Below are 24820 nucleotides of genomic sequence, written 5' to 3'. Positions count from 1 at the left end.
GTTAATAGAAACAGATTAGCTACACTGTCCTCCAAGTTAATAGGTTTAATTATTTCCAATACTGAGTAATGATATTAAGTTCATTCACCAAATATCTACTTGGAAGAGAAGAAAATAAGGGGGAAAAGAATCCCCTATTTGCCTGGAGGGGAAGAAAACAAGTGGGATAAAAAAAACTCAAACCAAAACCAAACCAAAAGCAACAACTGAAGCAGGTTGGCCAGGGTTGGGGCTCCATCTCTGGAGATATTCAAAGTGAGGCTTGACAAGGCTCCGAGCAGCCTGATCTAGTTGAGGATGCCTCTGCTTACTGCACAGGGGGTTGGACTACATGGCCTTTGGAGGTCCCTTCCAACCCAGAGCACTCCATGATTCAGAGCAAAGAGATGGCAGAATGCAGTAATGCTCTGCTGGCAGCAGGCTACATTTGCTCTAAAATCTAGCCAAATGTGAATAAACACACTACAGAGTAGTAGAAAATAACCTCTTCTAAGCTTCTATTTCATAGAATCAGACAGGTTGGAAGAGACCTCCAAGATCATCCAGTCCAACCTAGCACCAAGCCCTATCCAGTCAACCAGACCATGGCACCGAGTGCCTCATCCAGTCTTGTATCACTGAATGTGACATGAAGGTCACGCCAACACCACAGGAATACCTCATTTTTCACCCGTGTTAGACCCCTTGAGCTCGACTTCAAATCCTTTAACGTCCTTCTTTCACCACTAAGAGTCACTAACTCCAGACTCGCACATCTCAGCACAGCTCTCGGCAGCGGTGTCCCCCCCGGGAAGCGGATCTGGTGACGGCTGTGACGGTTTGGGGGCTCTGGAAGCAGCGGAGGCACCCAGGCAGAAGCGCGGTGGGTGCCTCGCTGTAACGGGTGCGCTGCCTGGCACCGCTCGGGGCCGCGTTCGCTATCTCGCAGCAGCAGAGCAGCCGCACACGGGGCACCGTGAGCCGTGGCACCGTGAGCCCTGCCAACCAGCCACAGCACTCTCAGAGGTGGAACTGGCAAACGGCTGTGGAAATGCCCCTAGAATTATAATGACAATTTATCAATGCCTGGAACAAAACCGTCCTTTTACTGCTTAATTCACAGGCTCTGGTAAGAGTCTTTGCTTGTGAAACCTTTCCTGCCTTCCTTCTCTTCCTTATTCGCTAGCGATGATCTGTGTAAAGGCAATGTTAAGAACAGCACAGCCACAGACTCTTCTGAATTGAGCTCTGCTATCGGATAGCTTTCTTGGGAGACTAAGAGATAAAAGCAAAACATGGCTTTTCTCACCAAATAACAACTGCTTTGACATGCAGAGAGAGATAAGCTGCCTTTGGTTGTCACCTGTGACCTTCATACTGCAGCCTACCGAGTAGCCAGCTCTAAAATGTGGACATCAGCCCCCCTGTAACCATGCAGAAAAGGAAGCTCTCAGGACTCGCCAGCTGAGCAGAAATTCCCTTACATGAGAGCTGCTAATGCATGAAACTGCATCTCTGGCTTGTATCAGGCAGCAGCAGCAGCGAGAGCCTCTATCTCAACCAGTAGCCAGCAACTAAATAGCCCTTCCTCAACTTAACCTCAGGCAAAAATGAAGATCTGAATCCAAGCTGCCTGTTAGCAAATGTTCGGCTGATGGACTGCAGCCTCTAAAAATAATGCTCAAAGAAAATAGAGATGATAAACAGAGGAGACTCAATAGTAGACAAATTACACATGGAGAAGAGCTTTTCTATCTGAAAGGCTTAAAACCTTCTCTGGGGACAAACACCACCACATCTTTCCAAAATAAGCCACAACACAACTTTGTTCCAATAGAGGAATGACTCAGAGGGTGTCACTGTCACCACCTCTGGCTGGCAATCCTTCAGAAGCCAGCGGGACACCCTCTCTTGCTTTGAATACTGGATGACAAAAGCCAGAACAATCTCCACACTTCAGACTGTAGAACAGCAGGTGGTCTGCAGTTGCCTTTGATCCAAATGGTACAACAGCAGGGTTTGTATAAACTCACCCAGCTGATTATGACAAAGTCTCCTATGTAAACCAAAAAAGCCACCTCTCTCTGCCAAAACCCGTGACAGGGAGTCATAGAATTGTCAGGGCTGGAAGGGACCTCAAGGATCATCTAGTTCCAACCCCACTGCTGTGGGCAGAGACACCTCACATTACATCAGGTTGCTCAGATCCACATCTAGCCTGGCCTTAAAAACCTCCAGGGATGGGACTTCTGGGCAACCTGTTCCAGTGTCTCACCACCCTCATGGTAAAGAACTTCTTCCTGCAGAATATCTCCTGTGTTTGCTAGCAGAGTCCTGTACCCTGAAACTTGGTGCCCTGGTTTTAGCTGTGATAGAGTTAATGTTCTCCCTGGTAGCTGGCAGGGTGCTGTGTTGGAGCTTTAGTGTGAGAACAGTGTTGATAACACAGGATACCTGGTCAGTGCCAAGGCTTGTTCTGCTTCCAAGCAAATCACTGAGAGCTGAACGGGACACAGGGAGGTGTTTCTGAGAAGACATGTTAGATAAGAGTACTAACCTAGTGTTTGCCTTGGCTGGAGGAAGTGTGCCTTCCAGGCAAGCCTGAGGTGCTCTTGCTTATGCCCTGCAGGGCATGATCCCCAGGCCAGTCCCATATGACAACACTGTGGTTACCATTAAGTCACCAGGACTTAACCGGGTTTTGTAGCACTCTCCAGATCCAGTCACAAGGCAGAGTGAATGCTGGAAAGAGACTGTGGAATCTCAAGGTACTCTTAACCAGCTGAGGAAAGGAGCTCTTGTTTCTCAATCTTCTGAACTTACCTTTCCCAGTGGAGACCAAAACCACTCTGTGCTGGCTCCCCAGGACAGGGGTGAACATTACTCAGTGTTGAAACCTCTGCTTTATTTGCTGCTCCAATTACAACTTCTTTTCACCCTGCTAGAATCTGAAATCATCTACCATCCCCACTCACAGCAGACAGCTTGTGCAACATCTTGCACAGCCTATACACACTTTGTCCACAGAGGAACAAGCCAGAGATGATGCCACCCAGAGACAGCACAAGCAGGTCAGAAAACAGAGAACCCTCTGCTCTGTCACTAACTGGTCGTCGTATTCCACGTGTCATTTCTCTCGCCCAGCTCCCAATCCTTTCTGATTGGGTCCCTTTCAGCAACTGACTCCACTTATTTCAGTTAGAAATAGCAAGCATTGCATCTCAGTTCCTTTGCAGAAAACTCTCTGCTTACTGACCATTATTTATCAAGGGTAAATTGCCTGCAGATGCCCAGTGTGTGATTATGAAAGATTAAACAAACAGCTTAGGAATCCCAAATGGCAGTGCTGCTGATGCATGCAATCACAGCTTTATTAGCCAAGAGACCAGGACATCAGTTTGAATTTTGAGTGCTGCACAGCCTCAATAGATCTTACATGGTCTAACTGCTGGTACCTCACAGTGGCTCAGGAAATAATGGAGATATTTTTCTCCCCAGCAATACTTGCAGAAAATAACGTACTTAGTACTACTTCTCTTCACTTAGAAGTTCTGTGGTCATTACTAAATACTGGCAGCACATTACAAGCTTTGAAAACAGCAACATAAAAATGGTAGCTTGATGATACCACTCCCTAAATATAAAGAGCCTCTTGGAGTTTTAAACACTCCTAATCTTAAATAAAGCAAACACTTTCCTCAACACCCAAGCCAGGTCCTTAAAAGGTGAAAAGCATTGTCCCAGGCACACAAAACCAAACTACCCATTCACAGATGAAAAAGCAAACGAGGCAATAACTCTGCCAGCTCTGGTGCCAGTGACAGTAACTTCTCCCCGCCTGGCTTGCTCCTTATCTTGCCCGACCCCCACACAAAGAGGGGAAGCTGAGCACAAACAGTTGTGCCTCTTGCTGAGTTAGACAGCAGGTGGGTCCTTGGGAACGTGCTGGCTCACTGCTCACCTTCTGTTCGATCTTTTGACATTTTGGTGAGGTTGATTTTGTGGGATTCATCCAAAATAATACCTACTGGGTGAAAGCCTGAGCCTATACATGTTGAAAGGCAGGTAGAGAAGCTGCACTTTCTTGACAGTGACAGAGCTTATAGGGAGCTAAGTTATGCTGGCTCAGATGGGGTCATCCACTACTTTTTGTTTGTTTTCCTTCTTTTGGTCCTTCTCCCTCCCAAGCCTTCCTTAAGTAGCCTTTGAAAAGGCTGTGACAGATTGATAGCACACCGGTGAAAATTACAGAGTGTAAACAGAGATAATGAGCTCCTTCATCTCCAAGCTGTTTCCAAGAGCTGAGGTCCATAACGATTAGGATCACAAAGTGAACACTCTTACTTGAACACTGACTACAATTGAGAAGGCAGAGGGAGTGCTTTATCTTTATGTACTAAAGATCAATTTTGTTTGCTTACACTGAAAAATGTTTACCCCAAATGATGTCTTGTCACCATGAGCAGGACACTTAGGGCTTTAGTCCCATTAAACCAGCTATTTCCTTGTTCCCCAGGGATCAATGCTGGACCCAGTCCTGTTCACTATCTTCACTGATGATCTAGATGAGGGGATTAAGTCCATCATCAGTAAGTTTGCAGATGACACCAAGCTAGGATCTGTTGGAGGGTAGGAGAGACTTGCAGAGGGACCTCGACAGGCTGGATGAGTGGGCAGAGGCCAATGGGATGAGACTGAACAAGGCCAATTGCAGGGTTCTACACTTTGGCCACAACAACCCCAAGCAGTGCTGCAGACTGGGGACAGAGTGGCTGGAGAGCAGCCAGGAAGAAAAGGACCTGGGGGTACTGGAAGATAGTAGCTGAAGATGAGCCAGCAGTGTGCCCAGGTGGCCAAGAGAGCCAATGGCATCCTGGCCTGGATCAGGAACAGTGTGGCCAGCAGAACAAGAGAGGTTATTCTGCCCCTGTACTAAACACTGCTCAGGCCACACCTTGAGTATTGAGTCCAGTTCTGGGCTCCTCAATTCGAGAGAGATGTTGAGGGACTGGAACATGTCCAGAGAAGGGCAACAAAGCTGGTGAGGGGCCTGGAGCACAGCCCTGTGAGGGGAGGCTGAGGGAGCTGGGGGTGTGCAGCCTGCAGAAGAGGAGGCTCAGGGCAGACCTCATGGCTGACTACAGCTACCTGAAGGGAGGTTGTAGCCAGGTGGGGTTGGTCTCTTCAGCCAGGCAACCAGCATTAGAACAAGAGGATGCAGTCTCAAGTTGTACTGGAGGACGTCTAGGCTGGATGTTAGAAGGAAGTTGTTGCCAGAGAGAGTGATTGGCATTGGAATGGGCTGCCCAGGGAGGTGGTGGAGTCTCTGTCCCTGAAGGCGCTGAAGCAAAGCCTGGCTGAGGCACTTAGTGCCATGGTCTGGTTGATTGTCTAGGGCTGGGTGCTCGGTTGGACTGGATGAGCTTGGAGGTCTCTTCCAGCCTGGCTGATTCTATGATTCTATTGGATATTTCTAATGATGGTCCAAAATGGCAACAAAGGCTGTTGATGAATCTAGAGAATAAACCTTATGAGAAGCAGCTGAGGGAACTGAGGTTGTTTAGCTGGAGAAAAGGATGCTCATGGAAGACCTTCTCACTCAACAGCTACCTAAAAGGAGGTTGCAGTGAAATGGGTTTCTGTTCTCCCAAGCAATAGAAGAGGAGGAAATGGCCTCAAGTTGCACCAGGGGAGGTTTTGGCTTTATATAATGAAAAATATCTTCACCAAAACTGTTGTGAGTGACTGGAACAGGCTACCCAGAAAAGTGGAGGAATCTCTGGTGGTATTTAAAAGAGGTTGATGAGATGTTCAGTCACATGTCTCAGCCAAGCCTCCTACTTAGGTGTCATCAGCAAACCTGCTGAGCAGACTCTGTCTGCCTGTGCCCTCATTAATGTCATTGGTGAAGACATTGAACAGGACCGGACCCAGCACTGATCCCTGGGGGACTCTACTGGTTACAGCTCCCCAGCTGGACTTGGCATCACTGATCACCACTCTGAACTCTATCTTGTAACCAGTTCCTAACTCGCTGCAGACTCCTAACGGGGCTTTATAATTGGGCTAGGAGAGGATTCCCCAACAAGGCAGCAAGAATCTGAGCTGTTTATCATTTAATAATACATTCCACAACTGTTAGAGATAGCTTCTTCAAAACCTAATGTTGTAGTATGTGTTTTGACAGATGTAGTCTCGGGATAAACAACACTGAAGATAATGTGATCAGCATTCCACTGGATGTGAGTGCAATGACTAACTCGAATCTACACCAGAAAATGAGCAACTATGAAACATCAGCCAGCCCTGGAGATAAACACAGAGAGCACATCTGCCCTGTGGAAAATGTCTGAAGCTCAGCTGAGTCCCCAAAAACACCACCTCCAATAAAGTCAAACTGAGCACCTCACAGCCACTGAGCTGGAAATCAGAACTCTGCTTAGCAGAACAGCAAAGAATTTCCCAAAGCCTCTGATTTTTCTATACTGCATTGTTCAGCAGAGGAAGAACTGAGTAACAAATATGGTGTTATTATTGCCAAACACCATTTAGGGAAATCAGAGACAACAGGCAGCTGGGAGGTTATTGACAGTGGAGTCTAATCAAGATTTTCTTACCTTCTAATTTAAGCAATGGAGGGGGAAGGGAAATTGAAATAAAATTCACCAGATAATGTGGCTTCTCCATCATGTTTGAGCAAAGCATCTTAATTTTATAGGCAATAACTTCAAATTTACCTGCAGGCTAATTTTTTTGTTACTTAGTTCAATGGCTATCTCCCCTATTAGTTTCAGGATATCTCCCCCACTTCAAGAGTCAAGTCTCTCAGGCAATCCCAGCTATGGATAGTTACTGTTAGTTTACCTATTTGTAAAAAGCCTTTTAAAGATTCTTTTTTCCCCCAAAACACATCTCAGACACTCCTGACAGTCCCTCAAGAATGCTGTCTTAGCCATCCTTCAATTACTCCAATTTGTCAGAGCCAATTCTCTGGAAGTCAGAGATCAGAGCCTAGGCTGATCAGGCCAGTGGCTGAACTCTGCTTAATCATAGAACCAAACAATCAGTCATGGTTGGAAGGGACCACAAGGATCATCTAGTTCCAACCCCCCTGCCATGGGCAGAGGCACCTCACACTAGATTAGGCTGGCCAGAGCCTCACCCAGCTTGGCCTTAAACACCTCCAGGGATGAGGCTTCCACCACCTCCCTGGGCAACTCCTTCCAGGCTCTCACCACCCTCATGGTGAATAACTTCTTCCTAACATCCAGTCTGAATCTATCCATTTCTAGCTTTGTTCCATTCCCCTCAGCTCTATCACTACCTGACAGCCTAAAAAGCCCCTCCCCAGCTTTCTTGTAGCCCCCCTTCAGATACTGTCAGGTCACACAGTGCAGCACAGGGCAGAGAAAGCTAAAAGTTTTCCAGAGATTTGACTGTTGTTTTTATTATTTTACCAAGGTGAACTCTTGTCACAGAGAACTTTTCTTCCCCTCCCTGCTCCTTCTCACTATCTGAAACTGAACAGCAAGTTTTTACTCTTTGAATGATATAGCTGCTGTTGTGGAGTGAAATTAAAGAAACCTCAGAACTGAAGGGGGGAAAAGAAGACAAAAGACAAGCACGAGGGATGCACACAAGCTCTCTAGGAGTCTTATATGCTTCTTTATGCATGTAATATAGGATTGCAGGTAGCAGCTCAACCTTCAACTTCAGAGGTCCTGTGAGAGCATCAGCAAAAGACAGCTGATCAATTGTCCTGAATATGCAGTGCAGAACAGTGACACTAATGGTTATGATAAGCTGTTATCTAAGGAGGCTGTCAGAAGCTCTCGCTCAGGACCGAAGCCTTACATAACCCTGCAATCCTCTCTAGACACACAGGATAAAGTAATCTTTGTTTAATGAAGTCAAGCAGACAGCTCCACTAACACCTCGTACCTATGCAGCAATCACTCAGCTTTTCAGTGAGCTTTAAGCATTGTTAATGAAAAGCAAATAGAGCACAAGCATTTACCAAGAATTACTTTGAAGTTGCAGGTAACAGCTGTGATGCCCTAGCTACTGCCACCGTTCCCAGGGCACACATCAGAGCCCTCTTGCTCACAGCAGTATGCATGTAGCTACAACTCTGGCCTTGTACCTTATATTCAGCCCTGCTCCTCATGAGACTTCACTGTGCTGCATTTTGGGGATCCTGTTCCTCGTGATTCTGGATCTGCAGGAGTGTATGGAAACCACAGAGGGAGGGGACTGCTTCATCCCAGACCTTACACCAGTGTACTGCTGAGATGTGGGTCCCTCCCATAATACAAACAATCCAACCACTTCTCACTTCTAGGTCAGATGCAGCCACTCTCCACCACTTCTTCCCTTCCATCTGGATTGTCACAGCACACATTTTAATCTTCACTTCTCTCTTCCCATTGTTAGCCCTGCCCCTTCACAAAACAGTTGCTTAAAGCATCCCTGTTGAGCACACATCTGTGTTGTGGGCTACTGCACATCCCTGCATGGCTGAAGAATCATGGAATCAGCCAGAGTTGGAAGAATCATAGAATCAAGCAGGTTGGAAGAGACCTCCAAGATCATCCAGGCCAACCTAGCACCCAGCCCTAGCCAATCAACCAGACCATGGCACTAAGTGCCTCACCCAAGCTTTGCTTGAACACCTCCAAGGACGGCAACTCCACCACCTCCCTGGGCAGCCCATTCCAATGCCAATCACTCTCTCTGGCAACAACTTCCTCCTAACATCCAGCCTAGACTTCCCCCAGCACAACTTGAGACTGTGTCCCCATGTCCTATTGCTGGTTGCCTGGCAGAAGAGACCAATCCCCACCTGGCTACAACCTCCTTTCAGGTAGTTGTAGACAGCAATGAGGTCACCCCTGAGCCTCCTGTTCTCCAGAAGGATCATCTAGTTCCACCCACCCTGCCATGGGCAGGGACTCCCCACACTAGATCACAGAAAGAAGGGAGATATATGTGTGCACACACTCTTGTATAAAGAATATTCTCCTTGCCTTATCCCATGCAAACCAAAATGAAAGCCAGATTATAGGCAATGCAGTGCCAGCAACGCAAGAGGTCATATCCTCAAGAGCTGCTGTGTATGTCTGAGGCTTCCTTACATATTTAACATCTAAAAGCAGTTAGAACAATCTTTTTTTGTTGACTCACATGTAAGCACCAATTGTCAGAAAGACTCCAGATACTCATTTCATTAAGGAAAGACTTTGCACCAAGGTATTTGAGTTTTTAATTGCATTTCTGTTAAAACCCAATCTTATCTATAGGGCACTAAGGCACCCATTCATGAATAGATCCTCTCTTTCAATAACAGCAAATGAAAAGTGAAAGCCTGAAGTTCTATTGCAGAGTTTTCACTGCAGGCCACAATGTTCTAATAATCTAAATGTTGGAGAAACCTAAACTCTACATAGCAATGCAATCTCCATGGAGAAAGGAAACTTTGGGTTCAGCACAAGCATTTCTCTCCTTCAATCAAGCACCTCTTGCTGGACTTTGTAATCCCCCATAGTAATCCTCCAGTAACTATTTTGACAGCATGAGTGGTGTCTTCAAGCCAGACAATTTTGACATCAAAGCAAAACGACCCAAACCCAGCAACAACAAAAAGGACCCAGATGAAAAGCCACCATCTGAGCCTATAGTGAAGAACATTCCCATTGTAACAGTTGTGGTGATTACAAGCAGACACAGACAAACTCAGATTAAATCCTCACTTACCTGACTTTCATCCACAGATCATTTGAAAACGTTTCAGGCTGGGCAGCTGAGGGACAGAGGTTGTCAGAATGCTTTCACTAACCCAGAATAGCGTCCTCAAACTGCAGGTCATCCAGACAGAAGTCAGGCTGCAGGCAGAGAGATAACCGAGCATGGCCATAAAGGCAGTGGGCAGCACCTGTGGCCCAAATCAATGGAAGAGAAGTTAAGCAAGGTTCAGAGACAGAAGCTTATCCTGTGGTGACTGTTGGGTCCTCAGGAGCATATCATGTCTGTCCAAACCCAGCTTTTCCTTTCTGAGAGATGTCTTCAGCACTTGGAAGTTGAAATCCTAGTTGTTGCTGGTGTTCACTACTGACCTTAAATAGCTTGTGAGTATCTGGGTGTGAATGAGCACAGTGAGTGTGACTGGGGGCAGCTGTTTGCATTACTCCCTTTCCATCAGGTCTCACACAGGCTGCTCTTGCAATGACTTACTACAAGATTTCAGGCACTAGAGGACTGCTCTGTTTGAAACAAAAGAAGTGACTTTCTTTGGCTAAAGAGGCCCTTAGAAAGAACCCCAGACAACATCCACTTGTCTGATGCCAGCTGAATACACAACACTTTAGTGATGAAGAATGAGGAGTCTCTGCTGATGGAGACACTTCTGCTAATTAATTTTCCCTCTCCTTATCTGCAGCAGAAGCAAAAAAGAAGTGGAATTGATCTCTTAAGTACTGTACCCAAAGAACAACCTTTCAGGAGAAACTACTTTAATTAAAGTCAAGATGAGCAGCAGCATTTCCTCAGGACAAAACTGCACACCCATGGAAAGGACTGCAGAGTTCACAGTAATTAAGAGCAGAGATGAGCAGCTCTGGTAGGGAGAGACTGAGCAAAGCTTAAGCCGTGCTGTCACCCACAAGATGAAGTCAGAGACCAACAGTTCAGTTTGGACAGAGAAGGTTGATCTGAACTTGAGAAGAAGATTTGGGAGTCATTAGCATTCACCTGGCAGATGGTATATGAAGAAGTTTACCCATGGATAAGATGCAAAACAAAGAGAGAAAGCAATCAAGGTTAGATTCCTCAAGACTTAGAGGTGAGTTGGAGGGGACACATGGAGAAGGTAAGTTGTAAAACAGAGAAGGGACACACCAGAATGACAGATTTCTAGATCCCAGGGGAGCATGCAGTTAGCAAAGAGACTTACTGGATGATGTCTAGGTGATTGCCAATTAAATGGGGAGAGAAATTGCAGGGTCAGAGATCTGTTCACAAACTTCTTCCCAAGGGCTGGGTAGGAGCCATCCTGAAGCTTCTGCAACATCTGTTAGCTGGGCAGAAGGCAAGGGGATTGGTGAGTGCCCAGGCAGTGTTTGCACAGTGCTCTTCCAGAAAAGGTCAGAATTCACAGCTGTCTGTTTTCAAGCAGCTTTCAGTAGAAGTTGTTCCGTGTGTACAGATGCCTGGAGGCATCATGGGGGGATGGAGACGGGAGCCCATTTAAAGAGAAACATCAGGTGACAGCCCAAGAGAGGAACGCATCTCAAGAACAATCTGTGCATATTTGCAGCAGTTCTCTTTTCTCTTTCAATGCAAACTCTCCTCGGCTGCTCCTGTTGTTACATAAAATGCACAGAATGCCACATGTTCATTGGAGAGACAGGAATCCACGTGGGAAAGGCAGTGAAGAGTAAGTCAGCACTTGAGGCATGAGTTTTGAACACAACACAAAGGTTAAATTTTAAGAGCTATGCCATATAAAAGTTGGAAAAGGACAAATGCATGCCCAGAAATAACAAGATTGAGTAATTTTATAAGTCTTAAAATTCCTCTCAACAAAATACTTTTAAGTAACCATCAGAAAGTACCTGGTGCTGCTCACTTGGTTAAAGAATCTGTGGCACATTCCAGGCACTCCTCCTGGAACACCTGTGCCAACAGCCTGTGCAAAGGACAGTCGGAAGACAGCCAGTGTCAACTCTGTGAAATCCAGAAAAGCAAATGAGAGGGAGGGATTTCTGCTCTGCTCAGACCACCTCTCATGTTGACAGAGAGATGGCATCTCCCCAGAATACAAACATCCCACAGAGTCCAACTCAAAGGAGTCCAACAGAGGGCTCCAAAGATGATTAAGGGGTTGGAGCACTGCCCTGTGAGGAGAGGCTGAGGGACCTGGGGCTTTTTGGTCTGGCAAAGAGAAGGCTTAGAGGGGATAAAATCAACATTTATAAATACGTGAGGGCTGTGGGGCAAGAGGGAGAGGACAGGCTCTGCTCACCCTGTGACAGGACAAGGGGCAATGGACGTAAAACTACAGCACAGGAGGTTCCACCTTAATGTGAGGAAGAGCTTCTTTATTGTAAGATTCACTGAGCACTGGAACAGGCTCCCCAGAGAGGTTGTGGAGCCTCCTTCCCTGGAGACTTTCAAGACCTGTCTGGATTCATTTCTGTGTGACCTGCACTAGATTATGGTCCTGCTCTGGCAGGGGGGTTGGACTTGATGATCTCCAGAGGTTCCTTCCACCCCCCAACACCCCATTATCCTGTGAACACAACAACATTCCCTAGCACAGTTCTATCTGTTTTTAAAATCCAGTTTGGAGTGAGTAGGAAAAAAAACCCTAAACTCAAAGCAAGAGAACAAGAATCCCTTGTCTGACAAGGAGAATAAAATCCCTTTCCCTACTATTGTTCTTGTGGAGGATTTTTTTCCTGCTCTCTTGACTATCTGGAAAGGGTTGTTTGTTGTTTTGGGCAGCGTTTGGTTTTACATCTGCACACTTCCAACACAAGCACTTCGAGGTACAGCTCCTCCCGAGGAGCCAACTACAAACGCAGCTGCGTCCTGTTTCCACCGTGATTTCAGAGGGAGGTTGTGGGTGGTATGGAAATGGCAGCCCCCAGGCAAAGCACTGCTGGGTGGGCAGGCAAGCAGCACCTGAACGCTACTAGAAGCTGTCGGGAACAGAGAGCAAGTCCTTGCTTTCTGGTATTAGCAGAAGTCAACAGAAACGACATTGCAGTGTGGAAGTGACCTGTTCACAAGCTCAAGGGAAAGCACAGGTGGCTGCCTGCAGCACAGGGCAGATGCAGCTCTGGCAGGGGACTTTGGAGCGTTTGGATTGCAGGTGGGGTGATGATCCCTACTCTCACCCCTGGCCAGCCTTTCACAGCAAGAGACCCTCTGTCCCTCTCTCTCCCTCCAACACTTGCCCACTGCCATTTCTTTACCGTTCATGACTGCAGCCTTCCCCCTCACCAGTAAGAGGGGCTGCAGGAGAAAAGGGGCTGCAGCTGTCTGGTCTGGGCCATGACACCTTCTTGCCTGGAACATTTACTACGTGACCGAGGTACAAGATTTGATTTCAGGTGATTCAAAGTCTCTTGGGCCACCGAAGCATTTTTTGGGTGACTTTTGCATCTGCACTTTGCTTTTAGTCTTAGATGCTGGTGCAGAAAACGTTTCTTGGTGCCATGTGTGGACAAAAAAGCATAGCAAACTTGCAAGGAAAAAATCACAAGTAGAACCAGGAGTTCTAGGGTGTTTTTTAATGAACATGTAGCCTCTCCCTGATACTTCCTGACTCACGCAGAGCAAAATGCATCAGTACTCCCTTGTCATAGTAAAATACCTGTGCTGTAGCTGGCAGTGATGTTTTCCCTTCCACGGCAGCGGAGACAAGCTGTTGCTAGTGCAGCTGCTGCAATTATTTTCTCTAGCTCAGCAGCTTGCAACAATAACACCAATTAAAGGAGCCCTGCGGAAGGCGCCAGGCTGCTGGTGGTGCTGGGCACAGCCCTATGGCTTGCCACAGAATTTGAGCTGGATTAGTTAGAGCAGCACAAGATTTCTCATGCTGTTTGAGCACATATCCTTCCCTCCCACACCCAGAGGAAATCAAAAGAGCTCAACTGGCTCTGTCTCTCCACCTTCTCTCATGAATTGAGGTCTGAGGTAGAAACAAAGATCTAGGTTTGGGAGCTGAGCATTCACACTCCTGCTCCCCACCTGTGATGACAAATGGCAGCTCAAGCACAGTTCATGTTTGCACCAGACATGGCTCAGAGAAGTGCTTTGTACAAGGAGGAACAAAAGCTGTGAGCTCTCCCAGTTATACCTTGGATGAACCCTACCCAATTCTTATTTTTGCTTTAATGGAATCAAGCCTTTCCTTGGTGCAACCAGCTGGAGAGGGGCTGGAGAGGAAAAGAGCTGCAGGAGAGAAGACTTGGGAAGAGGGAGCCAGGCTTACTGCATGCCAGCGGACTGCCAGCGCCACCTCTGTAAATAACAGCTGTGCCAAGAGAATCATCTCATCCAACCCCCTTGCAGTAAGCAAGGAACAGCCCCAACTAGACTAGGTTGCTCACAGCCCCAGCAAGCCTGACAGTGAATGTCTCCAGTGCTAGGACCTCCACTACCTTCCTGGGCAACCTATTCCAGAGTTCTATCACTTTTGTAGTCAAGAAATTCTTCCTAATGTCCAATCTAAACCTACTCTTCTCTAGTTTAAAACCACTGCCCCTTGTACAATTGCTACTTACCTCTGTAAATAGTTCCACCACAGCTTTCTTATAATCCCTTTCAGCCCATTTAGAACTTAGGCTGGCCACTGCTTTTAAGTGACCACTGCTCTCTGCTTTGGTAAGGTGTTGGATACGAAGGTTCCACAGTAAATACAACACTTTGCTCTTGACATCATGTGTATATTTCACATGGGAAAGAGAGGAAGATTCTGCAATTATGTTAGAACTGGGTGAGTCCACTGCTATCAAGACATGGGGAAAAAAAATGCAAGAGTTAATATAAATAATGTATTTGGCAGAAAGAAATTAATAATGCATTATGATGATCAGGGCAGCACCAGGCAATTGCCTGAGGGCACTGTATGTAATAAGGAGTCACAAAAATGTCAGCTAGAGCTCAAGGTTATAAATCAGAATCTAAGTAGAATAAAATTTATCAATGCTATCCATCAGCTTCACCTCATCTCAGTTTACAAATATGTGCCTGGTTTATAGGGTTGACAATATCTGTGTTCTTAAGGAGACTCTGCAGCATTAGATTGTCCATAAAGTGGTGAATTCTGACCTCGTAAATGCCAGAGAAAAGCCCTGCATTGTGTTAATTTAAGATTGGAAATTCTAGGATAAGGAAAAAGATGTCCCAAGCCAATAGCAAATGTAAGCTTTTACAGCAGGAAGGACTGCAAAGTGCTGACTTTTCACTTTCAGCCTCAAGATTTACTCTGAGCCAAGCTTTTTCTCTCTGCTGGGTTGCTGTACAGTAGCAGTGGTAGCAGAAGCTTCTCTGAGATGAGGGAAATGCTGGTGAGAGGAAGTGCAGTGGTTCCTCCCTGCACCCAGCAGAGCCACCTCATGGGACACTGGGGCACTCATGGCATTTGCCAGGGCTGTGGAGGCTGTTCTGCACCATCCATCCAGTGATGTGGCCTGAAGAAACGTGGTGAGCATTTTACTGACACTGAAATACCAACTGCAATGCAACTTACGGTGTCTGAGGGTTACAACTGCCTTGTTGTGGTCATTATATGAGCTCTTGTCTCCTGTTGGTGTCTCACAGCCAGTCTGCCTCTAATCACCAATTAGTGACCCCATCCCTATGGAATTAATATCCTCCATATGGCAGGAATTTTTATGAATAAGCACCACAGTGCATGACCTTGCATTTCAGATTGGAGGAGGAGGAGGAGGGCACGACCAATGCCCTTCCTCCACAGCCACCATCACTGCTGCGCTGTTGGTGTTCGGTACCCACTTGACGGCTGCTGTGGGAACCAGTCTGTGGCTGCACAAACACAGGCACTCCCTTTCACAAAGGTTTGCCATGGGTTTGGTCTTACATTGTGGGGCAGACTTAACTAAACAACTTCTGTAACTGCCAAAAGCATTCCTTGTTTGTATGCCGTAGCATATTGCTGTTAAGCATTCAGCTCTGGAGTCATTAATGTTTTGGAGAACCAGTTCTAAATAAACAAAACCAAAGGCAGATGTGGAAGTTTAAGCTGATTGAGTGTCCTTGTGTTGAAACATATTTGATATCAGTGGACAAAGATTCATTAATGAGTGTTTATGATCTATTTTTAGAGTAATTCCAAGCAATTACTATTTGGATGACTCAAGCACCCAGGCTGAATTCTAGACAGGCAATAAAAAGAGATCTCTGTAACACCAGAGAGACTCTTGAGCAGATCTGGAGGAAAATCCAAATCAACTGTTACAATGACAAAGCCATGAACACTAACTCACGTTTCTGGAGTTCTTGGTAGCTCAGGAAACACTCACCCTGGAGAATCAGACACAGAGCAGCACTGCTGGCTTTGTAAAGGCTGAGGCTCCATGCAGTTGTGGTGTGTGAAGTGGCTGGAAATGACCTCAGCAGCCTCCATTCCCTTTTTTACTCTCAGCATGAGAAATACTGACGCTGTTTCCTGTGGAGGCATCAAACAAAGACAGATGGATAGGTGCATCTGCTGGAAAACACTATCAGAGGTGAAAGCCTGTTCAAAAAAACCCTTGTTCTCATACACCTAGGATCTTCCTGTCCTTCCTTCCATTCTTTTGAATGAGGCAAGGTCTTGTCTTGTTTTCTTTCTTTCCCCAATTCTGCTCCTCCTGACAGTCTTTTTCCTCTTGTTGACTAATTTTTGTCTCCATCCATTGTGATCCTGATTCAGGACTCTGCTGTAAGGTGCTGCAGGGCAGAGCAGAGCAGCCGGGAGGGAGGGCTGAGCAAGACAGCTGCAGACACTCAGTAACCTCAGCCAGATAAACGCTGCACCATCACACATGTGCCTTGCCAGTGATTGATTCTAGACTGATTTATCACTTCTAGAAGGCAGTGAGAGAGTCCTTTTGTGTCCGCATGAGAGCAATGAATATCGGAATAGAATCATAGAATCAACCAGGTTGAAAGAGACCTCCAAGATCATCGAGTTCAACCTAGCACCCAGCCCTAGCCAGTCAACCAGACCATGGCACTAAGTGCCTCAGCCAGGCTTTGCTTGAACACCTCTAGGGATGGTGACTCCATTACCTCCCTGGGCAGCCCATTCCAATGCCAATCACTCTCTCTGGCAACAACTTCCTCCTAACATCCAGCCTAGACGTCCTCCAGTACAACTTGAGACTGTGTCCCCTTGTTCTGTTGCTGGTTGCCTGGCTGAAGAGACCAACCTCACCTGGCCACAAATTCCCTTCAGGTAGTTGTAGACAGCAATGAGCTCTGCCCTGAGCCTCCTCTTCTGCAGGCCGCACACTCCCAGCTCCCTCAGCCTCTCCTCACAGGGCTGTGCTCCAGGCCCCTCACCAGGTTCACTGTCCTTCTCAGGACACATTCCAGTACCTCAACATCTCTCTTGAATTGAGGAGCCCAGAACTGGACACAGTACTCAAGGTGTGTCCTGACCAGTGCTGAGCACAGGGGCAGAATAACCTCCCTTGTCCTACTGGCCACACTGTTCCTGATCCAGGCCAGGATGCCATTGGCTCTCCTGCCCACCTGGGCACACTGCTGGCTCATGTTCAGCTACTATCTACCAGTACCCCCAGGTCCCAGGGTTGTTGTGGCCAAAGTGCAGAACCCTGCACTTGGCCTTGTTAAATTTCATCCCATTGATGATTCCTGAGCTAGCCACAGGGGAATGTGGCTAGGAGGGTGCCCAGGAGATCCTCTATCCTTCTGGAGCAGCCAGGCAAGATAGCTGAGGGTGCTTAACGGTACTTACACTTAGACCCCTTGGAAGGAGTTGTAGGTTAACCATCTCACAAGGGAAAGAAGTCCTCAGCCTAGCAAAAAATTATACCCTGGAGTCAAGATCCACACTTTAGAAAAATGAGTTTAGGGTGAGAAAACAGAAAGGCAAGAGGCAAGGAAACCAATAACCCTGCTTTCATAAAGCATTTATTTTTTATTTGAAAACATGATACAGGCATTACATTGCCACAGCCAGTCCATATAGGTGCATGCAACTATCAAAATGGAGAAAGGTTTGTTCAGCTTTTCAAGGCAGGATTTGGGGTTGGGCTTTTGCTTGCTTGGTTTTGGTTTGTCTTTCCATCTGCAGTGCCAAGATTAGTGTGCTTCGTTACGGCATTTAACAATAAAATCCTACCCATGGGGTAAAATTTGTATTTGTAGCTAGCTGAGGAGTAACTCAATGGTTGGTTGGTTTGTTTTTAAACAAAACAACGAAAGAAAAAGGAAAGGAAGTGATACTACACGCTTGTCAAAATGTTAATAGCACAAGTTAGCAATCTCTACACTATACATTGAAACTTCTTCTTATGACACAGTGGTGCAAAATTTTCCATTGCTTGGTCTATCGTTGTGTGTTTTGAAATGTTACAGCTGGAACAAAGAAAGACAAAGTCTGTCTCCCAGTGAAGGTTTTTATCCAGTAGCAGAAAATTACATCAGTCTTGCTAAGGGCTGCTCAGAGCCAGCAGTAAAACAAGAGTCGCAGTTTGTTCAGGCAAGGAGCTACACAGAGCTAGAGATGTCCTACACAACACGGAGAGTAGCTGCCAGTTAGATAGCTGAACGTTTGCTGGTGCATACTGAGGTCTGCAGAAAACGAGCAGGTAGAAGGAAGGTTTTCTTTTCCTAGACCTCAGCTTTTGAGTCAACACAATTACTTGTAAAGCTATACTACTGATCTCCTTCGAGGTCCATCCAGCGCTAGCACAGGGCTGCTAATCCAAGTATCCGCCTTGTTTAACGCGAGACACAGACAGTGAAGCAGCCCCACTTTGCACATCCAACTCCTCCCGTGTGAGCAGCACAGGGGATGGTGGCTGGGCACAGAGCACGCATCCAAACATAGCCAAACATTCATAACTCATTCCAGGACAACAGAGCCTTTTAAAAGAGCCTGACAAGATCGCTTCAGACGGCACCTCTCAGCCACTCCTGGATCACAAACCCTTGTAAGTAGAAACTCCCAGCCCAGTGGCCTGGGCTCCTGCCCAGCTGTTTCTGAGAAAACTCTAACAAACATCTACAAGTTAGTGTCAAAAAAATGAGGAGGGGGAGGCAAAGGACTACAAACATTTGGCTTAAAAATAAATACTAACAAGGAAATGAACCAAAAGAAGTATGCAAAAGGAAGGAATTGTAAACATGAAACAAACACACACACGCGATCCTCAAGGTTCTCAGACCAACAGGGGACTAACGTTCAGAGAAAGGTATTTAATTGGTATGAAAGGTAGCAAAAAAGACTGAGATGACAGGTGCCTGCCAGTGTGCCCCCCTCAGGTAGCTGAGGGAGCTGTGGTGGTTGTGATCAGAGCCTCTGCACCTGGATAATGTAGGAAACTCACCTCAAGTTGAAGCCCAGCGCTTGACCCGATGATGCTTGCTGGTCCCTGTGCATGACAGCTTCGCCTGACTATGTGCTTCCCACCTGGACTTCCAGCCACAGACCTTATCCTGAAGTATCAGGTAATCTTCCTTAGAGGTTTGAATTCAGACTTTTCTCACTATCTCCAGAATACGAACTCTGCTCCTCTGTGGGAATTACTTTGTTAAAAAATCCTTAACAGTGTAAGAGAAAAAGCTTGGGAAGTTAAGTGCTAAAAAGATTAAATAAACAGAAGGTGGGGAGTGGGGTGGGGGAGAAATCTTACATTTGTTAGGACTTTAAAACCAAGCTACCCTGAGCAAAGCTTTTGGGCTAATTTTGGGCACAGTTTGGCCATGCTGCAAACCCTTCCCTCAGCTGCAGCAGGATTGTGGCAGACAGCCTAAGCACAGTGGGACAGAAATTGCCTCTCCTCCTCCTCCACAAGAAGAGTAAGATAGAACATACTTCTGCTGCTCAATAGCGTTCTGGCATTTGCCACTTTATGCACACACACTAACTCCAGCCTTCTTCAGGGGAGTCCTTTCTATATTCCAGCAGAACAGGGCTCGAAAAGATGAATGTCGCCTCAGCAGAAATTCATCCTGCGTGGTTGAACTCGTGGCCTTTCTAATCTCAAGAGCACAGATTGATTTTTTTTCCCTTTCCCCTCTTTTAAATAAAAACAGGTAAGTTGTATTTCTCAAACATGACGCCCTACATTTTTGCTGGAGACAGATTTCTTCAGCAGAGTAACGATTCAAATTCATCTTCTATGCCCCCAAGCAAAATATTCCTCAGTCCTGCTGTAAAATCCATTTTTGAATACAATGTATATGCACTTCTACACCACTATTGTGCATTTCTTAAACTTCCTCCTTCTGAAGATCCTGAAGCATTTAAAAATAACTTGGTCCCATAGCACCCCTGTGAGGTAGGTAAAAGATCATTATTCCCATATATACAGACTGGGAAACAGCCACACAGAGGGTAAACGATGCCCTAGGATCATGCAGAGATGTGGCAGACCAGTGAATAAAACCAGGCTCTCCTGAATCCCTCTCCTATTTCTTAGGCATAAGAGCATTTCTTCTTCCTTAATTTTAAATTAAAGAAATAGATGATAGATGCTGAAATAACAATCTCCTTTTATTTGCCCTCAGAAGAGCAAATACACAGGCAGAGATGCTTTTTTGTGGTGGTGACTACGATTTCTCTGCATCCTTAGATGGCTCCTGGAGCAGAAGCACAGCCATGGAGCACACTCTTACTATTTTCACATGTCCCCATGAATGTTAAGAAAACTCTTCAATTCTTCTGCTAGTTTTCTACTTAATGAAATATGATAATTGCCTGCACCCTGTGGATATCACTGCCTTTGTGCTGCTGCAGCAATACCAGCAGATGGTCCAGTCTTTCTGCTCAGGGATTCCTCACTTAATCTTCCTGATTTTTACAATTGGAAGGGTTTTGGTGAAAACCTGACACATTTCTAAATAGCTGTTGTTAGAATAATGAACCACAAGGAGACTAAGCAAAGTGGAACAGCAGAAGGCGCCCTCGATGCACTGAGCAGCTAAAATAAGTGCCCTGATCCGTGTGATGTGTCGCCTTACTAAGGAGAGGTACAATAGATAGGAAACTAGAAAACACTTTTTGTTTGATTTTTTTTCCTTTTTTAAAACAGATTAAAATTGAAAAAGAAGTCTGTGTTAAGCCATCACTACAGAGAAGCTAACTCCCTGTCACCCGACGCAGAACCTCAGCTGCTAGGAAATCTGCCACGGATCATAGAGAGGTCAATGCTTGAATACTTGACTTTTGCAAATATAGAAAGGCTAAAATGCTCACCTTATACCTATTCCTAGAATAGAGACAGATATTGTAAGTTGTCCCTCCTCTGGATTCATGGAACAGATTACCTAGAAAGGGCAACCAGACAGCAGGGATGATTTCATGGTCTTTCCCTCACCAAATCCAAGGTGCTAGCACAAACATGTCAGGGCGCTGCTACCACGAGCAACCCAGTCTATCTTGTACAAGCAAGTCTTAGGGAGAAACAAACAGTGTATTTGCTGCAAAAAGGTGTCTTTTCCACGACTAGTGTGGCCTAGGCATAGTATCACTCAGTGGATGCAGAAGCAACCTTCTATGAATTTCTTTTTGCAATTTCAGTGTATGTATTGAATATCTTTCACAGGTAGTGTGACACTGATTCATGTGCAGCAGGTTGCGTTGCAAACATGCTGCTCCTATCATAAACGAGGGACTGGCATCTCCTTGCAATGAATGCCTTGGAACGACCCATTTGTATTTTTATCAGCTTTCCTTATTTGCTACCTTGCAGCTCAGCAGTGTAACTGCACCTGGTAAATACCTTTCTCTATGTACAATACAGAGATAATGGATACACGAGCTCCACTGAATCATCAGCAGTCGATCGACAGCCCTGGGCTTAAGCAACTCTGACACGAGGCTCCTCTTCTGTCTCCTGCCCCAGGCTGGTATATGTTACTGAAGGCTCCAGCTGGCCAGTGGCTGGCAGGTCTACAACAGGTCCTGAAGGGTTTCGAAACTGCTTGTACACTCGAGGATCCTGGGCTACATAGGTGGATGTGGAGGAGTAGAGCACCAGCCCAACAAGGATAGTGAAGAACGACAGCAGGTACAGTCCTGAAAACTAAACAGAAAGAAGAGCAGTTAGACACAGCACTACTTATCCTGAGCCTGTGAAGACCCACAGACAGGGGTAGGCAGAGATGTTTGTTCTGACATGCCTTGCACAGAACAAATGCTCTGTCACAGAGGTCTCAAATTTTTATGGGAATGTTGCTTTGCAAGTTGATTTGCTCCCACCAACTCCCCTGTTTTCCACAACCAACAGCTAACTGATGCTTTCCAACAGCCCAGGCATAATAAGTGTTGAGCAGGTGGGGCTTGGGAAAGTTGGGTTCTGGTCAGAGATCCAAAGCTGCTTCTGGGTGCAAGTTCCTCCAGTTCCAGTGCAGGCTACTATCATCTACAGTTGTCTGCAGGCAGGCAAACCAATCTGAAGTTGATTACTGCTAAACTACATGGCTGTGAAGTATAACATCCTGTTGGTAATAGAAAAATATCATCAAATAAACTCTTCAGTACACATCTGAAACATATATGCTTAAAATAGCTGTATTTTAATAAAGGCACTTCAAAAACCCAACTGCTGCTTCTCTTGCTTGTAAACAGAAAACAGATGCTTGACCAGTTAATATGTGTTTGGACAGGACGAACTTCAGCTGTGAAACATGCTCTGGGTTGACCTCAAGAGGTTCAAAAGTACATATGGGAGGGCAGTTAACCGAAAGCTCAAGCACATACATTTTGGCACATGGCTCTGCTACATCAAAGGTCAGCCTGAATTCTCTGATGTATCCAGAGTCGATGCGCCTGGACTAAGCATCCAACAGAAATAGCCTTTCTGCAGCATGCTAGCCCTTGTAGAGAAAGGCTTTGAGCCCACATGTCTCATCTTCCAGCCCTAGACAACTACTTCTCGCATGCAGGCTGGGGAAATACACATCTATACTCGGTGTGACTCTAAAAAGCTCCTGCATTCTGCAGCTGTCAAGGGGTCTGTACAGAAATACCAACACCTAGCTGCCACCTGTAGTTAGCTGCTGCCTGAGGTGCTTCGCTGTGTTACACAAAGGTGGCTGCAAGTCTCTCTTCAAATCCTACCTGATTACCATGCTCTGATAGATACCAAATCTGGTTCCTTTGGATCATTTCAACATGGCACAAAATGGATAGGCCAAGGAGCAGCTTTTTATCAATCCTGCTTTTTATCTTTAAAGAGATAATACTTATGGTGGAAGCAAATTTTACTTAAGCTAACTTGGTAACAATGTTAATCTGATGTCATGTCAAAAGTCCTACAGAACCCGAGGAAGCATTTGGCTCTTTTACAAATTACAGAGTATCTTTGAAAGCTTTGAGCATCTAACCCATGGGGCTGCATGTTTTTGGTTTCCCACAGCCTGTGTGCATGTTTTAGAGGGAAAACACCATCGTGGGGAAAGCTGAAAGTGTGTCAAGAAGGAGTATGGGGTAGAAATAATTCTGCTTTTCATCAGCTGTTAATTGCTTTTTTCCAGGAATGTCACCAGGTCCTCACATGCCACCTGGCAATATGATTTGATGTAGTCATCCAGCTGTCCCGTCACCCACAAAGACAGGGAGCTTTGCCTGCTGTAGGATTCTCCTATGTGACCCAGGACTGTTAAGGCTTAGATCTCCCCCATGTGGCAATCAAACCCAACTCAATCATTTGGAAGCATTTTCCAATTGATATTTTCCCTAATTTTCAGTTCCATTTGGCTCTCAGCATTTTCAACACACACACAGACACCATCCCTCCCACCCTCCCTCTTTGCATGAGAATTTGGGTACCACTTGGCAGCAGTGGATCTGATTAAGCTGAAGTAAAACTCAGGAGCCAAATGCATCTAGTTTTCCAAGCCAGAAGCTAGTTCCCTGGTTTCCCACTGTCCCTCCTTCCCACCTTATGCTTGAATTTCTCACCCTGGACAGCCAGCTGGCTTGCTCCACTGTATAACCAAAGTGCCAGCCAGATTTGCGATTGCCTTGTGTCCTGCTGTGAAGAATCTGTGGGGCTTCCAGCAACTAAATGTGCCCTTTTTCTTGCTATAGGAGCTGCTCAGCCAAACCAAATTTACTTTAACTTTAGTTCATGGCTCCAGTTCTACCATATCCTTCTTCTAGTCACACCTCTTATTTCTCTCTCAGAGGCTTCCTGCCAGTGGACTCTTTCACTCAATAATATTCTCTCCATGACATTCTGGTCCCCAGTGGCAGCTCTCCAGCTTGGGAGAAAGACTTTGGATGGAGCTGGGGGAAATCTAAACAAAGGCCTGTGAATCATTTGTCTTTGGTATCTATGCACAGCTAGCACAAAGAGAGCTGGATTCTGACAGCTCTATAGCAATTCCATCTTTACCTTCCTTAGAAAGAAGTTAAGGTGCAGGCTGAATTGTTTTCTGCACCAGCCCCTCTGCAGCAATAGAAGGGTTATTAGTAAGGTTCATACAGGAATATATACTGTAGGTACATGAGAAATCTCTTTCTGTTGTCAATACCCTGTCAGGTTGACCCAAAGCCCCTTGAAATCAAAGGGTATTTTCCTTGTATTAATGTGGCAGTGAATCCAGCATTGCAATGGGAGGATGAAGACTTAGTTCATCACACACAAAATGAGCTATTCTTTCTACTGTGTTCCTGTATCTCTAGCTGAAATCTTTGTATTTAATTGGAGACAGGATTTCCAGGCACACCTTACTGATCCATCTGCATGGAGAAGTTGTATTTTTTTTTTCAATCTTGACCTGTGAACCTCATCTGCTGAGATTCACTATTAGCAGACAGCAAAAGAGACACATTCAAAAGCAGCTGAAAGAGCTGTGCCTAAGAAATGAGGTGAGAGAAGGTAATTTTTCATTGCTACCCTCTACACACCTGCAGTACCAAAGTGCAGGCTCTCAAGAAGTGTCTAATTCCTCTCTTTGGCTAAAAAGCTACTTGAGGATGGTATTGTGCTTAATTTTTCTGACTTATCTCTCACTTCTTGCAGGAACATATTTCCTCTAAGAAAAGACACTTGAAAGATATCTGTATTTGCACGCCTCTCCAAACCCCACTCCCCTCCATGCTAAACAAGACAACTCTAAGCTGTTCAAA

The 24820-nt window shown here is 45.8% G+C and overlaps 1 protein-coding gene across 1 annotated transcript in view; it reads right to left on the bottom strand.

Annotated features, from left to right (window-relative positions):
- Positions 1-17633: 17633 nt before the first annotated feature.
- The window catches only part of SLC35F1 (solute carrier family 35 member F1), a 224297-nt gene continuing 217110 nt past the window's right edge, over positions 17634-24820 (bottom strand). The window contains exon 8 of the mRNA XM_064170162.1: positions 17634-21767. Coding sequence (XP_064026232.1) covers positions 21543-21767 — 225 coding nt within the window. The 3' untranslated portion in view covers positions 17634-21542. The remainder of the gene's footprint in view (positions 21768-24820) is intronic.

This window comes from Pogoniulus pusillus, chromosome 33 (assembly GCF_015220805.1).
Source record: "Pogoniulus pusillus isolate bPogPus1 chromosome 33, bPogPus1.pri, whole genome shotgun sequence".
NCBI classification, from domain to species: Eukaryota; Metazoa; Chordata; class Aves; order Piciformes; family Lybiidae; genus Pogoniulus; species Pogoniulus pusillus.
The sequence above is the reverse complement of the archived record's forward strand: the minus strand, read 5'-3'. Positions and strand labels throughout refer to the sequence as shown.